The sequence below is a fragment of the Drosophila obscura genome, unplaced genomic scaffold (assembly GCF_018151105.1).
Source record: "Drosophila obscura isolate BZ-5 IFL unplaced genomic scaffold, ASM1815110v1 contig_208, whole genome shotgun sequence".
NCBI lineage: Eukaryota > Metazoa > Arthropoda > Insecta > Diptera > Drosophilidae > Drosophila > Drosophila obscura.
The window spans coordinates 2,988,855-3,005,751 of NW_024542799.1; the positions used below are offsets into that span (position 1 = coordinate 2,988,855).

A 16,897-nucleotide genomic window follows, 5' to 3' on the forward strand; every position below is an offset into this window, starting at 1 on the left:
AGAACCCACCGAATGTACATATATTCACTGTCCAGCCACAGATCGATGCGTGTCCTTCCCTGGTGCTACATGTTCGGGGGGAGATCTGGGTATTCATGCTGCTAGCACAGCTGGGGGCGGTATTTGTTGCGGCATTTGCTGCTGCTTGATGTTGCAACTACATCTGCTGTTCGTGGGGACTGCTGCTGCTGTTGGTACAGCCCCTAAACGCACTTATGGGTCTTACAAACTAGATTTTGATTCCCTGGGAATCCATGTGTATCCACTGTACAGTGAACAGTGATCTTACATGGCCGAGGATATCTGCTGCTGCTCCTGCTGCTGTTGATACGGCTGGGCCTGAATTTGCTGCTGCTGCTGCGGAGTTTGTTGCAGCGGCGGAGTGTGTGTCTGCTGCTGCTGCTGCTGCGGTTGTTGCATCTGTTGTTGCTGCTGCTCCGGCGGCTGCTGTTGCATCTGTTGTTGCTGCGGCTGTTGCTGCTGCATCTGCATCTGCTGGTCTTGAGGCTGCTGTTGGTACTGCTGCTGCTGCGGCTGCTGGGAGTACATAGGCTGCTGCTGGTACTGCTGCTGCTGAGGCGGTAGTTGCAGTGGAGGCGGCGTATAGCCGAGGGCATCCCTGGCATTGGCCGCTTTCCGCTGGGTGGAGGCTTCATTGGTCTTCAGGAAATACGTTATCAAATCGATGGGCAGGGGGAACACAATCGTCGAGTTCTTTTCCGCGGATATGGTGTTGAGTGTCTGCCCAAATAGAGAACGGATATAGAGACGGTCTTGGCAATGGCAAGAGAGGGGGTCATGTCAGTGACTAACCTGCAGATACCGGAGTTGAAGGGCAGCCGGCGAATCGCCAATCACCTCGGATGCCTCACGCAGTGCCCGCGATGCCTTCTGCTCGCCCTCGGCGGCAATGACTTTGGCGCGTGCCTCACGGGCAGCCTCCGCCTCGGCGGCCATGGCGCGTTGCAGTTGCACGGGTAGACGCACGTCCTTGCTGTTTTGTTCGAAAAAGGAAACAAGATTAGTAGGGAAGCGCCAAGAAAGCGGAAATATCAAAGTGAGCACGATTAATATCTATAATGCTTCCGTTCTTGGCTCGGCTATAGAATGCTTTCTCCTCAGAAAATGGCATTAAATTTATATAAAAAATCTTCAATGTTGGCTGAGATACCCGCTCATATTTGGTTATTAATGATTGCTTGATTGGCGCTCCTATAAATCGATTGATCTAACGCATAACCACATCCCATTTTACTCAAATTTTATTAGCCATTTTGGGAAAGTTATGGACCAGCAGCTGATCTAATGCCATAACACATTTGGCCCGATACCCATAATGTATCCTTATGGGTAATGAATAATGAAAAATATACCAACTGTCATAAAATAAAACCATTTTCGTAGACAACAACAACGAAGTTTTCTCTTGGGGGGAGGACAGCAAGGTAGCAGCCGCAACATGGCCACAACAACAGAAGCCGTCAACGCGTCAAGTTGTTGCAGCTGTTTTAACGTGGCCAACACCAGCACAGACATGGTATTGTTGCTACTGCTGCCGCTGCTCCACCATCCAGCAGCTATATTGTTGTTGGGGCCATGTACGAGACATTTGACGGGCCCCTCGTCACACTTGCCGCTACGAAACTGAATCTGACAAAGTAGCCACTTGGCCCCCGCGCGGGCAAATAATAAATTGCCACAACAGGGCATCTGTGACAGCAGACAAAGGGCAGGCAGGCAGGCAGGCTCCTACTCCCCAGCCACCACTCTATGCTCCTCCATCATTACTGCGATAAAGGACCAGAAAAAGTGTCTAGAAACTGGGAGTGTTGTGGCCTTGCCGAAGCTATGACAATGCTAATGGAACTGACACTGGAATAGGATGCTGCTCCTGGATGCTTTATAAGCATCCATCTGGGATTCCTCCATGTGGATGTGGAAATTAGATAGCTTTTCACCTAACATGTAATCAATTTGTATTTGTTCGTTTAATGAATTAAAATTATGCAAGGATGTACTTTTAGAGCTCTTATTTTTTATCAATTAAGTAACTAAATGGTGGCACAAATATCATTAAATTGTATTTTCTAAACATAGTATGTATTTGTTTGTAAAGCAACTGAAATGTTTAAGTTAGGGACATATAAAGAGTTTTGCAACTATCCTCAGGCTATAGGTTAGTGGAATGAAACCAGAACAAACAGTACAGAGAGTCAGCTACTGCTGGGACATAAACACGCAACCCTTCTGCTGCGGTGACTTCAAAGTTTCTAAGCCAACTCTTACCATGGAAAATATATGGGCAAAAAGTTGACAAAACCCCCTTAGAGTATGAAAACTTCGGCTATGGCCGAATGTGTCGGCAAACGTTTATAAAAGTTTATTTATATTTTCGTAGCTTGACATAGAAACCTTTTCAGGCTTCTCGGTGGGGCAGAAGAGAGCTGTGCTACTTACATTTCAACACGTTCAACTTTGATGCCCCAGGCATCGGTGGCTTCGTCGAGTTGAACCTGTTTATGATTGGACGGTGGACCAGGTGGTTGGTGGTTGGGTGGTGGGTTGTTGGTTGGTTGCAGGTTGGTTGTTGGTTGTTGGTGGTGGCAGTGGTGGATGAGCCGTGTGAGAAATAGCAGTAAAAATACATTAGTTTTTGTTTACACGCGTTTTTCAGGTCGTTAACAGTTTCGTTTCGTTTTGGTTTTGCTTTTGCTTTTTTTTTTTCGCCCCCTAGCCGGCAGCCTCATAACATTTTTCAGCACATTGTTTGTGGGTCGTTGCAGCTGCAGCAGCAGCAGCAGCACATCCTTGAAATGGAAAATGGAAAAAGCTGAACATGCAGCAGCACTTGGCAGCGGCAGCAGCAGCAGCCAAACGGAGTGAAAGAAGTCGGCAGGGTTGAAGGGTTGAGGAGAGCAACTTGGCATTTTGCACATGTTCGACGTGGCTGCCTCCTCGACATGTTGCCTGATTTTGAACTATTTTTCATATGGCATGGAAAATAAATAAATAAAGAGAACCCCCCATGCCCGGGCATGCCATAGAATTTGGGTTAAGTTGGCATCTGTGCTCGCTCGCTGGCGGCTAAGATATGCGGATCGGATCCCCTACAGCTCTCCCCGTTCGCAGCCACACTTTTCAATTTTCAGCTATGAAAAAGCGCTTTAGAGCCAGATTATTTTATGCCAGGCACGAAAACTGACAAAGACAGAGAGGGCGGCAGATGGAGAGACTGGCATGGCCTTTGCCAGATGCTGAATATTGCAATTAATATTACGCTGGGAAAACTTTAAGGTTTATATCTCCCTGGATATGCTGCAGAATAATTAGGATCCAGCGAGTGGAATGTCATCTGTCAGGAATCACTGGGAGAGTGCAGCTGCCTTTCTGACTTTCTGACTTTTCTGCCTTTCTGACTGCATTTATCCTGCTGCGGATTTCCCTGTTTGTCTGTCTGTCTGTCTGTCTGTTTGGTTGTTTGTTTGTTCATTCAGAGGCCACTAAGTAAATTAGAGGAAGGCGGCTGCTCTGCTCGTTCGAGGGTCTGTTGAGAGGAGTCTGGTTCTGGTGGTACTGGTGTGATGGACGCGTCTGGTTAGGCCACTGCTTGTGCAGTGCACTCCAGGCCAAACTGTGGACTGTATGCCGACGGGTTTGAACTCACCTGCATTGTGCCGGAAATCGTCATACGCTCGCTGAGTATCTCATGCAAATGCCGAGTTCCCATTGTGTTTCGTAGAGTAGTCTGTGCCAGTAGTCTGGTCGAATGGTGAGCATTCTCCACGTTCGCTATAGAGACCGTTGCATTTGATACGCGATAGTAAACCACTGCATCCACCGAAACCGTAACGCTATCCTTTGTGAGAACCTACAAGATGCAGTGGGGGACAAGTTGGGGGACATTTGCTTTTTCTCTATTGTTCCTTCTTTTGTTGTACTTGTAGTTATTTTTATTATTTGCTTGTTATTGTTGTTGCCAACATATACAAAACATATACATATACATCATAAAGATACGTAGGAGAGAAGTATCTTTGCATACATATATACAGATACGAGTACGACTACGTGTACGAGTATAGCTTTGAGAAAAAAAGGTTCGTATATATACACACACACACAAACACACACATACGTGTGTATGTGGCTTAGCTATGGTGAAAAGTATCTGTATCTGCTGTATCTGCATCTGTATCTGTGCGGGGCCAGTATCTGATGTGCAGTTGTGCACTTCTTGGCCCGAGAGTGGTATAATGCGAATGCACTTGACTTGAACGTCTGCTTGGGCCGCTTTTTCTCTAATAGAACTAAGTGCAAGGAGTGCAAAACTTTTGCCATTTGGACCAGGACAATGCCAAAAGAGACACACACACACACACACACACACTCAAAACCAGGGAGGGCTTCCATTTTGATTATTGCATCCATGTATGTGACAGTGCATCTGTGTATTTTTGCATTTGCATTTGCATCTGTATCTACAGCTTTGTGTGCATCGCATCCCAAAGTCGTAAAGTTGCAAAAGTCTTTTCGCAGCGTTTTGCATTCAGCGAACTTTATCCACCAGATAGAAGACGAGCCCCAGAGTTATCCTAGCAATTTGCAATTGGCGATGTGCGATATAGCGGAGACGTGGAACAAACTCAAGAGCTTTGAAGTTACAGTGTATAAGTTAAGTTATTGTACGTACAGATGTGATGCCTGCCGTACAGTGTACAATGGGTTGGCACAAGTTATGCATGTGTGTGGGAGGAAGAGGCGCAAATCATAAGCCGAAAAGAAGTAAAACTCAAAAGCGAATCGAACTCAAACATCGAAAGGTCTTAAATTGTTTGCAGAAAATGTCTTACATACTATCAGGGGTGTGGGGAAGGGGGTTGGGTCGTGGTGATGTGGGGTGGGTGTGCTTATGTACACTTCTGGAGGGTTATACCATCCACACCGTAAGGCAAGTTTACTCGCCCTGCTCTCCCATTGTGTCGGCTTCGGTCCATGAAGCCCAAATCGAATTTTCACATTTTTTGTGTTCTTTTTGCCTGCCCCACAGGCATCTATCCCCCTCTCATAAGTTGGCTAAACTTATGCCGAAACTATTTACACACTCACACACTCACTGAAATATACAAATATATATATATACACTGGGAAAAAGTTTGCATCCACAGACAAAGCGTTTGACGTTTTACGACCTGCCCAAACATTGTTCAGCGTAGTCTAGACCGCTTTTTACGGCTCTACAAAGCCCTTGGCTGTGGTGTCAATGTTGTTTAGTGTCATCGTTTGTGCATGAGCAGCTACAAGGGTAGTTCTTTGCTCAGCTTTGCTCTGCTCTGCTCTGCCATTTTCCTTAAACTTTTGGCAACACAAATTTTCAACAGTTTACCCATAAAAATCAAGTGAAATGTGAGCAGCAGCAGCAATATAAGTTGAAGACTTGTTGGGTAACAGTGCGAATGCTTGATTTGAGCAGCAGCAATATAAAGCTTGAGTATGCCCAATGTTTAAATGGAACATCTTGAAGATTGCTCTGTGCATCAGGCATAGAACTTGAGCAGAGTGAGAAGCACTGCTTAAATTCTTAGTGAAGAAAACAGCAGCAATATAAGTGAAAATCCTAAGAAGACAGTGCGTATACTTGATGTGTTCTGCATCCTGCAGCAACTGAAAAAAGCTGTGCGTTGTTCAGGAAAAATTAAACAATTGAACTTAAGCTGCAGGAGATTATATAACTGCGAATAGTTCGTTTTACTTCCTTCTTTGAAGTATAAACTTCCTGCTTCAATCTCCGTTTTAATATTCAATCAAAATTTAGCAGGAGCTTTCCTGCTAAAGAGAAAACCATTTTGGGACTCCAGTGCGTACGCAGCAATGAAACAGAAAACTGCTGGGGATAAGCGAGGCTTAAAGCTAATTGAACAACCTATTTACATAAGCATCGATTTGCGTACCAATGCTAGAGCTCAGGTCGCACACGTGCGATCATCGTTCCCTTATCAAACTTCCAAGGATAACTATGCGAAATATCCTGAGTTGCAATCTCCTTTGCTGCTTGCACACTTACTTGAGATTTCTTCATTTGGTTTCAGGAGAATGCACCTTAAATCATCGACCAATTAAATTTTCCCTAACTGTTTGCATAACAAACAATTCTATTGAATGGCCCGACCCTAGCTATGAATACCTGCACATAATCATGGACAATCCACTCCATTATGAACGAATACGAGCACGAGCGAACGAATAAGCAAAAGCCTCTAACCGTCTATGCACAAACTCTAAATCAATTTGGCTAGAACAATGCAATGGCTTATTATTTCAAACAATAGTCAGTGGGTTGGATGGCTCAGTGGGTGGTTGGCTTTGTGATTCGAGTGTTAGTGTAAGTGTGTGTGTGAGTGGGTTGGATAAGGCGCTTATTGAATGCATTTTATAGTCTGTACCGAGAAATAGAATTGTGTGTGTGTGTGCATGGCCAGAGGGTGAACTAAAAAACAACACAGGAATTCATGGTGAAATTATAGAAATGAGAGCAGTAAGAGACAGAGACAGAGATATGATATATATATGGGTAAAGAGAGACAGAGAGAGATAGATGAAATGAAAATTCCATTAACGATGGAACGTTTTTATACACTGTAACGCCTAAACTAATGAGTTTTCAATAAACATAATTATTAAGTTATTTATTACAATTTGCACAGTTTCTGCCTATTGATTGATATTTTTGTTTTTGCAAATCAAATCAACTGAAAATATCTTTGATTCCTGTTCAGAATATTAGAATATGGTATTTGATTAGCTTCTACCGATGCACGGACTACGACAGAGATTCAGAGTGAGAGAGAGAGTTGGAGACAGCGATAGAGACATCGAAAGTGTGGGGCAGCCTTTTCTCTGCTACTAGTTCTTGCCACTAATTTATGCATTTTTTATTATATTGTATTTATCTATTTGTTAGAGTCTAAGGCAACTACAGATGCTGCTGATGCTGAGGGGTGGTTCTAGGCTCTATTCTGTGGCTAAATTCTAACGCGGCGTTGGCGGGACGGCGTCGATTCTACGGGGCTACGGTTCTACGGTTCTGGCTCTTGATTCTGCTCTTCAGTCAGGAGGAGCCTTCATGCGGAGCTGCTTACGGGCGTTTCCATTTCACAACAGCCTAAACCACGCAAAACACACATAGATGAACTCGACATGGGTTGCTTGCTTGCTCGATAGTTTGCCCTTTTTGTTTCAGATGTGCCTATACATATATATATGTGGATATACCATCGCTCAGCAGATATATTCAGATATATATAGGTATATATATTCTGTTTTTCTTGTTTTTCTTTTGTACTCGTTTACTGGGGTGCGCGTCCTTTCGCTTGTGCTCAAACAAATCAAATTGTAACGATTTAATTAGTTAGTTTTACAATAAATAATTGTTGTTGTTCTTTTTATGGGGTAGGGGGTTTTGGTTTTGGTTTGGTGGGTCAAAACTAAAAGCTGTTCATGTGTCTGGTGTTTGGTGTCTGGTGTCGGTGAGTGTTAATGTGAATATGTCTTTGTGAGTGTTTCTTTTTATTGAATGGTTTATTCTGTGGTTACTTGGTCCTTCTGGATTTACTCGTACTTAAACAGTTTTAACCTTAGGTTAAGGCCAAAATTAAATAGGATTTTGTTCAGTTTTATGGTCTGTACTTGTTCTGTTTTTTGTTTTTTTTTGTTAGACAGTTAGAAAGCTTTTTAGAATAGACAATTATGGAAATATATGTAAGTATATATTTAGCATGCTCTCAAAAATATTCGAACACTTAACCGAACACGGGCGAGGGGGTTGGTTTGGGTTTGGAGTGGGGACTTATCAAATAAGTGCATTTTGTTTGATATATTATTCTGTTTTTATTATGGTTTGTTCTGAGGGATCTGTTCCGGTTTTAAATATGGAAAAACAATCTGTTTCGCTAACAACAAAAGTTACACATAGCTCAAAAACAAAATCAGTATATATGTGTATATATATAGAAAGAGAGATAGAGAGAGAGAGAGATAGGTAGACAGAGATGGAGACAGGTATATATAGAGTTATATATAAAGAGGTTGGGGGTAGTTAGATGGAGAGAGACACATAGACATATGTATGTATGTACGAGTACGAGTATGTAGATATTTAGTTGGATAGATAGAAAGAGATCTGTTTTGTGGCTTCTTAGTGGCAGGAGAGTGAGCAAGACAGACATTTAGATAGACAGAGAGAGAGAGAGAGAGAGCAGGGAATACACACATAGATAGATAGTACATTGATAGGTGGGTTGGTGGGTGTGCAAATTAACGGTACATTTTTTGGTTTTTCTGGGTTTTAGCAAGACCTAAAGATATGATTTGTACGTATCTGGTTGGGTGGTATGGGTCTGTGTATCTGTATCTGCTCAATGCGTGTGTGTGCGTGTGTTGGTGCGTGTTTGTGGCATCTGTGTGTGAGTGATGCACCCTGTGTTCAGTGAACAAACATTTGACATTCATTTCTTCATCAACTTTTCGTTGCACAAGCCGAGAGTGAGATAGATTGACAGACAGTTTGACAGATACATAGATAGATAGATAGATAGATAGATAGAGAAATAGAGTGGAGTGTGTTGAGTTTTGTGTGTGAGCGAGATAGAGCCAATGCCTTCTTTAAAGTTTTTCGAACCACGCCCCCACCCCCCGCCAATTCGTTTCGCGTTTTGCATATATATATGTATGAGTGTGCTGCTCGACTGAACACAGAGAGCGACTGACAGAGAGAGTGAGACAGAGAAAGATTTAGAGAATTTTTCAGTTGCTATGCATTCCGGCGATTTGATTTTTGGTTTTTTTGGTTTTTCGGTTTTTGGTTATTTTTGGATTGGTTAGACATTGATTTAGCCATATTTTTGTTTTGTTGGGTTTTTGTTTTTCATTTCACTAATTGCAAAAAACAATCAGAGCTTTAACTATGCAAATTGTAATAACTTGAAGTTAATGGTTTCAAAAGACATCAAAAACTAAATACATTTACGGATTACCATACGTTTCAAATAAAGATTCAAAAAACCAACATCGAATGGACAAATAAATCGAAAGGAAAGCAGGATTTTGGTTGAGTGATTTTCTTTTCGGTTTATATGAGTGTATTGAGTGAGTGTTGATTCTCCTGGTTTGTGGGGGTATATCTACATATATCCCATCGAGGGCATTGCCGCAGTGGCCTTCATGCGAACAGAAACTGAAACTCAAATTGTAAAACCGCGGAACAAGCAGACAAGAGAATGCGGACGGAAATCGCAAATATGCATAAAGAACCAACCAAAAAAAAAAACAAGCAAAGAAAGAAAGGAATAAAAAATGGTGGGGAAACTGCAATGTAATATTTGACTTTTGTGAGTGTCTGTGTGTGGGTGTGTATCTGTGAGTGACTGAGTTTGCTCCACGTGACGTCGGCAAAAGATGTTGAAATACAACCAGCAGTTACTGGTAGCTATATGTACATCGCAGCATTCTATCTTAAATTCAGTTCGCAATTTCGCTGAATTTTTCTGCTCTTTTGTTAATATTTCATATTGGGTTCGGTCTTCCACTTTATACAACAATGAAATATGTACAGGTAAAAAATGAAAAATGGATGGGTGGCTGGCTGGGTGGCAAGATGGTTCAGTGGGCTGCGATAAAAGATCAAATAAGTGAAGCTAAAGGGAGCCTTTCGCTGGCCGCAAAAATTCCCAAAAATAAATGGAGCGAGCCGCGTATCTTGATGGGGCTCTTGTGCGAGTGGGGATGTGGGTGTGTATTTACTCGTATATGTGAGGTGTAAGTGGTGATGCTGTGGTTGTGTGGTGTGTTGTGGTGTGGGTGGAGATGGTGGTCATGTGGTTGAGTGCACCGTTACCATGGCAATAATAATAAAAAATCTGCAACAATGTAAAACTTCAATACGACAACAAGTACGGGGGGGTGGGGGGGTGGATACCATACAAAAGTATTTAAAATATATATGTAATTTATATGGTATATAGGATATACACCAAAGACTATCAACAACAACAATAACAACAACAACAACGAGAGTAGAGACAGAGAGATAGAGAGAGAGCGAGTTGCTTGTGTGTGTATTGGTGTGGATATGTATCTGTGTGAGCTGGTGCTGTGGTTCTGGAGTGCCCCCAGTGCAGTGGTCCATTAGAACCGTTTGCCCGGACGGACACACCCCCGGGCCACAAAAATGAACCCCAACGCTACACAACACACAAAAATAAAAGAAAGGGAAAAACGACTACAACTTGTGGAAAGCAAAAAAAAATTAAATAAACTATAAATGTGGCAACCGAAGAAAGTGAGTGGGGGAAATAAGATATACAGTTAGATATAGATGTAGTAGATGTTGTGGCAATACAAGTGGAGAAACGCATTTGCTTCTGTTGTTGATGGGGCTATTTTTCTTATTTTGTTGTGGCTGGGGATAGATACATTAACAGATACAGATAAATATAGATATAGATAAAGATAGATATAGAGATACATATACATAGAGAGGAAGACACATAGACAGAGAGAGATGGAGAGACAGAGGGAAACTGCAGCAGGAAGAAACACAGTTACCCAGGAAGAAAACGCAAAAGGAAAAGAAAGCCAAATGGAAAAACCCAAAAAAAAAGTAAATGCCGTGACATGCGACGACAACAGCAACAACAACAACAATGAGTACAACAACCAGAAAGTTAGAGGGAGGAGAACGTCAAAAAGAAACGGGGAAAAAAGTCAAAAGAAACAAAGACACAGAGACTCAGACTCAGAAAACAACGTTGCGTATGCGTAATTCACGCTCCAGTTGCGTGTGCTGTTTGAGTGTATATGTGTGTTGGTGTAGCGTGTATCTGTGTGTGTGTGCGTGTGTGTGTGTTTGCTGTGCTGTCAGCAGAATCCACACAACAATTCAGATTCCGACCATGTTCCGTCGCTGCTTCTCTGCTTTGTGGATTCCACCAACATATTCAGGTCTTTGTGTGCGTCTCCTGTCTGTGTCCTGTATCTGTGTTGGTGTGTTGTGTATGTGGGTGTCGAGAGTCTTTTTCCTTTGCAGGAAAAGCCAAAACGAAAAATGTTGCTGTTAACAAAAGTGTTTGCTGGAATAACTTGTGGCTTAAGCTAAAAGTTTAATTGGTTTCTGCTTTACTTGTTTTACCATCGTTTTAGCTTGTCATGTGCATGTGTGTGTGTTGTGTGTGGTGTGTTTTAGGGGTTGGGGGGCTGGGCTTGTGGGTTTGTGGGGATTTTATTTTAAAGTACATAAATAAAATTTGCATCGTTATTGCTTGGACAACACAAGAACAACGACAACAACAATATCAAAAAAGAGAGCAGCAGCACTGGCTGCAAAATGGTTGCAACTGCATCTGCCACATCGGCAGGCAGGCAGGCAGCAGCACTTACCTCTTGTGGCGGCACATCGTAGGTGCGGGTACGCAGATCCACACGGGCATACGAGTCGATGCAGGGCAGGATGAAGAAGATACCTGCAATTGTGGCCAAGATGCAGTATACGTTCGTTACACGGCGGCAGGGCAGGAGACAGTAGGGGGTGGAAGAGTTAATAGTGTGTGCGAGTGGGCACGGGTGTGAGGGTGTGTGAGGAAACTCTGCATAATCTCTTCCTGCCGTCTCCACCCACACGGAATGGGAGCAGCATCTGCAACGGAGCGGAGCTGTCACGGCAAGAGTCACCCCAGAGTCGCGCTAATTTGGAGCAAGTGCAGCAATTAACACAAATTCGTCGGCACTAAAATTTGCATAGCATCGTTACCCGGTTACCCCGTTACCCCCATGCCCACTCACCTGACTTCCTTCCTGCCGACAAGCTGCCCCCATGCCACCTGCAACTTTGACTCACCTGGGCCCTTGGCACCGCCCTGCATGAGACGGCCCAAACGGAAGATAACCGCCCGCTCGTACTCCTGCACCACCTGCAAAATGTGTGTGGCACATAAGTGAGAGATACACGAAATACAAAAAATGGAAATGGAAAATGTCAGAGTATCAGAGAAGGTCGCATAGAGAGCGCGGAGAGAGAGAGAGAGAGAGAGAGCGAGAACTATGGAAACTTAAATATAGAAATTTACAGATCTAAATGTAAATCTGAATTGCGGGATTGCCATGCCATTTGGTAGGGATCTGGCATACTGGGATTGGGAATGGAACTGGCACTTACCTTGAAACAGACGAAAAGACTAAAGGGCAGAGTCATTATCACTAATGCCACGGATAGAAAGATGAGAAGTTTGCCGCATGTTGAGGCCTTGTCGCTGATTTCCTCGTCCGCTGCGAGAGAACGTGGCAAGAAAACGAAAGAAATTACACTTATATACGGGATACACACAGCGGGCGGCAAGATGGAATCAAGTGCTCAAAGCAAATGCTGCAAATTAAGGCTTAAGTTACAAATTCGTTCACAATTTTTCAATCGTTTTGTTTTTTTCGATTCGTTTTTCGTTTCGTTTTGTTTTTCTTTGTTTGCTGTTGCTGTTTTGCATGAATAATGCGCCGAGGCGTTTCGGCTGTGGGTAGGGAGCGGGCACAACAAAAATATGTTTTAAAAAAGAGACAAGCGTCCGCGTGGCGCATACAAAAATCATCGCAGACTGAATGTCGTGGAATAATAGAGTGGTGGGTGGTGGTTGGGGGGAAAACGATTCGATTTTCGCCTGCCTTAAAGTTGAAGCCAAAAAAAATTGTAGTTTGTGTCCAGATGTGAGACGTGTGGCAACAAGTCGCCCATTCTGCTTATTGATACTTGAGACGCGGGCCCCCAGACGAGGGGGTGTGCTCGTCTCCTCGTAAAAGTCAAAAATGTTGTTCGCTCGGGGCGCTTAGAAACATATCTATAGCATACTTAGGGGAGGGGGGGGGCATAATTGGAGCTCCCTCGCACACCCACAAAGGCTGGGTGGTGGAGGTTACCCCATACCGCGATAGAGGGAAAAAACATTGAAAACATTGAAGCACAAACAAACAAGGAGAGATATACGATTATTATAACAATAAGTATGTATATAATAAAATGAAATAGTCTATCAAATAGTAGTCATAGATAGTTTAGTTATAGATAGAATAGAAGTTACAGATAGAAGTTGGAACAATTGCTGTGTGTCACTGAGTGTCTGAGTGTGTGTGGTTGGTTGTTGATTCGTGTGTGGGAATGTGGGAATCTTTTTTGTTTGTTTTCTGATCGTTTTTTTTTTCGTTTTGTTCTTTTGCTTTTTTTTTTGTTTTTTTTTGCTTGGGGACTTGGTTCTTTATTCTGTCCAAATTGTGCGACTTACAATAGAGAAATCCGTGGGAATGTTTTGCTTGTGTATCTGCAAGAATACGATAAATCGAATAACAAGAGTAATTAATCGGGAGTTGGTTGGCTGGATCACAGCTCCCCAGCTGAGAGCTGCAATTCGATTGGGATTGCTGTCGCTGGGAGCTGGTTCTTGGTTGGTTGGTGGTTGGTGGTTCTTGGTGTCGCTCCCCGTTCAGTGTTGAGAGTGTTCTGTGATCCTGCGATCTACATAGCCATAGGGTTACATGCCAGACATGCAGCGGATATGGGGATGGGGGGGGCATGCATAAAAAAGAACGCAAATCAAAAAACTCAAACTACAACCGAAGGCAAATCATAAATTATTCATGCCACACATTTAAATGGTATTTACTCGCTGCACAGACAGTGGTGGGGCCATGCCCCTCGCAATGCTAAATGCTGAATGCTGAACGCTGCTGGTCTCTGTCTGTCTTGTGGTTTCTGCTGCAGCTGCAGCCTCACAGCTGCAACGCTGGCAATTAGCGGCACAGTTTGCATTTCAGTTTCAATTACAGTTCATTGAAAAGTTGCCACAATGCCAACACCCAACGCCACGACGACGACGACGTCAGCAAAGTGTTTTTAACGAGCTCTCTCACACACACACACACACATACTCACTCTGCATACGCCCGCCCCCACTCACACATACACACACCGAACAAACATGCAAAGCGACACTGGTAAAAGGAAAAACTTTGAGGCAGAACCTCCGGCTAAGCCAACAAGCTGCCAAACACCCTCTTAGCCACAGCAAAACTTTTATATTGAAATTGATTTCGAAATAATTGCGATTGAAATGTGCCTGCGGATGAGGAGCCTTTCTGGATTTGTGTGCCGCAGGAGCCTTGAGGCGCCATGTCGACCACTGGGACCTAATAGATTTATAGCTAAATTGCTTCTATTATAAGAGAAATGGAAATGAAAATGGAAGGAAGCCACTCACTGAATGGATGCTGAAGATAGCAAAGATTCTCACTGCTGCTGCCATTATGTGAATGGAATGGAAGTGGAATTAATTATTTCACCTGCTGCCCGGGCCGTGCCTGACCTGATTCTTGTGGATTGAATCAACCATAAATAATTAACGGCAGTTGTTTCAGTTGTTGTATGTATTTGCTTGCCAATTTCCTGAGGCTGATTTCCCTTTTTTTTTTTAATGAATGTTGTGCCTCGGACAGGACAGCCCAGAAAGAGTGCTAAATAAGTATAGGCCTCAGTGGTAGCTGGAATCTGGGGGTACAATGTGTGGTCATAATTTTTTAATGACCTGCCAACGGCTGTTGGACAGTTCTCTACCTCTACTCCCTATACACCCCCTCCATCTCTCTTTCTCTCTCTCTCTCTCTGTCTCTCTCCTCGACCCCTTTACCACCCTCACCCCCGAACAATATCAACGCATACGTCAGCACCAGCCCCTGGCAAAAGCTTTGCTCGGAAAATGGGTCAAACTGCTGTTGCTGGGGGAGGGGATGGCATGGCACAGCACTGTGAGTCCTGGATCCTGGTTGTAGGACTGCTCCTGCTGTACTTCTTCTATATGTTTAAGTAATTTTTGATTGAATTTTGCATGCGAAATGCGAATGGCGAACGGGAAAAAGGCACAAGGACGAGACCGAAACGCCTTTTTAAGCTGTGAGATTATTTGTGGAAGCATCCTCTCGGCAGGGACTAATGAAGAGATTACCAACGTCAGCCCCAATATGTATACCCAACCTGGCGAAAGGAAACTGCAGATATATATAAGTATATATATATATATAGGTACTGCTGTATATACTGATGTGACCTGATGGAACAAAATGCTAGATACACACAGACACACATATACACAATCACAATCACAATCACAAATCACTCTCTCAGAATTTAGTCAAATAAAAGAGCTGAAGAAATCCGTTAACGGATCGATCGTTTTGGGAAGGAAATAAAAGGATGTAAATTAGATGTAACATTCACAAGCGATGAGCCTGTAGCTGTAGAGCGATGCAAAGCACAGATTTGAGATTTTTGATTTGTGGCGGCTCTAATTGAATTTTTGGCCATAAAATATAAGTATATTTTTTTTGTATAATGAAATTGTGGCCTGGATCGGCGGCGACGGTCCCGCGGGGGACCGTGCAACAAGTTCAGCCAACGTTCAGTTTCTCTAACGGTTTTTTCAGGCTATGTACAACACCAAGTTCCTATGCGAACTGTGCTCCCAGATGCTCACCTCGTCGCGCCTCGGCCCGGTGGATGGCCTGCTGCTGCTGCGATTGCTGCATCAGAGCATGGTGTCCGACGGGCAGCTGCAATTGCTGCACCTGAATTGGCTGCTGCTGCTGCTGTTGTTGCTGCTGTTGTTGCTGCTGCTGTTGCGGTGGTGCCTGCTGGTGGTTCTCCCGCTCCCGGATCTGGGGCTGCTGCTGCTGCTGCATGTTGGACTGCTGCTGCGGTGGCGGCTGCGATGGGTGTTGCATCATCGGGCCCGTGGATGGGGACGAGGCCTGGTGGTGGTTATGCTGGTGGTGCTGGTCCCGATCCCTCTGATCAATGGGCGGTGGAGCTACGGCGGCTGGCGGTGCCGGCGGGGCAAAGGTGCTCGTGCTGGCCGTCATCGTCATACGCGGCGGCTGCTGGTGGCGCTGCTGCTGCTGCTGATGATGGTCCCCCCGATGCTCCATGTCCATCATCGAGTCGGGCATCAGGCCGCGTTCGCAAAACGACGCCAGTGCGGCGGCTGGTTCTGGCTGCTGTGCGTCAATCAGTGCGAGTTCTTTCCACTTGCCTCCTGCTCCTGCTGCTGCTCGTGAGCTCAGTCTTCCATTTGAGCACACTAAATGAGTCTGGTAGTCGCGGCCATTATCATCATCATCATCGCCATCCCGGCGATGCTTTTCCTTCGGAGCAACCACAATTATATGTACACACAGCACACAGGACACTCACTGGCACTGGCACTGGCACTGGCACTAACACGGATACATAAATTCACACACCACTGCGAGGAGCTAGTTTCCCTAGCACTTTCTTTCCACTCTCTACTGCTGCTGGGTCCATTTCCCTTCTGCTCTTTCCGCTGCCTCTGCTTCTCTGCTGCTGCTGCTTTGGTCCTGCTTTGGTTCTCGGGTCCTAGGTTTGCCGCTGCTGCTTTTCGAAGAGTTGCTGCCGCCTGGGCCTCGCTCAGAATCCAACTGAAAGTGCGCCGCCAGCGAGCATCCTTTTATATACATCGCAGCCAGCAGGAGGCCTGGCCTGCCTGCTCTGGCCAAAGCTCTCCACACGCAAGGAGAGGACGAACCGGACCGGACCAACCAGGAACTTTCTTATCAGGCGGGTGTCGATGCCATTACTCTACGTGCGAATCCGAAACGATCAAAGAGCTTTCCTCGGCACTCTGTTCGGCTGCAGCAGCCAGCAGCCAGCATCCACTCTCCCAGATGCAGTTCGTGTCCTCGTGGTTTCCCCTCCAGCTTTCAGCTTTTTCGCCTTTTTCCAGCATGCACTGACCTTGCGCATTGTGCCGCACATTGGGTCCTGGCAGGAACTTCAGGAACGAAGCTTTCCCGCTGC

General features: G+C 44.6%; 1 protein-coding gene across 1 annotated transcript; it reads right to left on the reverse strand.

Moving 5' to 3' along the window:
- Nucleotides 1-285: 285 nt before the first annotated feature.
- On the reverse strand, nt 286-16,532 carry LOC111074773 (band 7 protein AGAP004871). Its single transcript, XM_022367708.2, has 10 exons — nt 15,558-16,532; nt 13,317-13,352; nt 12,206-12,315; nt 11,888-11,960; nt 11,431-11,513; nt 3,665-3,868; nt 2,458-2,513; nt 814-994; nt 466-741; nt 286-405 (listed from the first exon to the last, which is right to left on the reverse strand). The coding sequence occupies exons 1-10, from the start codon at nt 16,027-16,029 to the stop codon at nt 286-288; spliced, it is 1,611 nt and encodes a 536-aa protein (XP_022223400.2). The 5' UTR covers nt 16,030-16,532.
- Between the last annotated feature and the right edge of the window lie 365 nt (nt 16,533-16,897).

Coding starts and splice junctions, on each gene's coding strand:
- LOC111074773 (XM_022367708.2), bottom strand. CDS start 16,029: ATGCCCGACTCGATGATGGACATGGAGCATCGGGGGGACCATCATCAG. Junction 13,353..15,557: donor CCGGGCCGAGGCGCGACGAG/GTGAGCATCTGG, acceptor GTATTCTTGCAG/ATACACAAGCAAAACATTCC. Junction 995..2,457: donor AAAGTTGAACGTGTTGAAAT/GTAAGTAGCACA, acceptor CGAACAAAACAG/CAAGGACGTGCGTCTACCCG.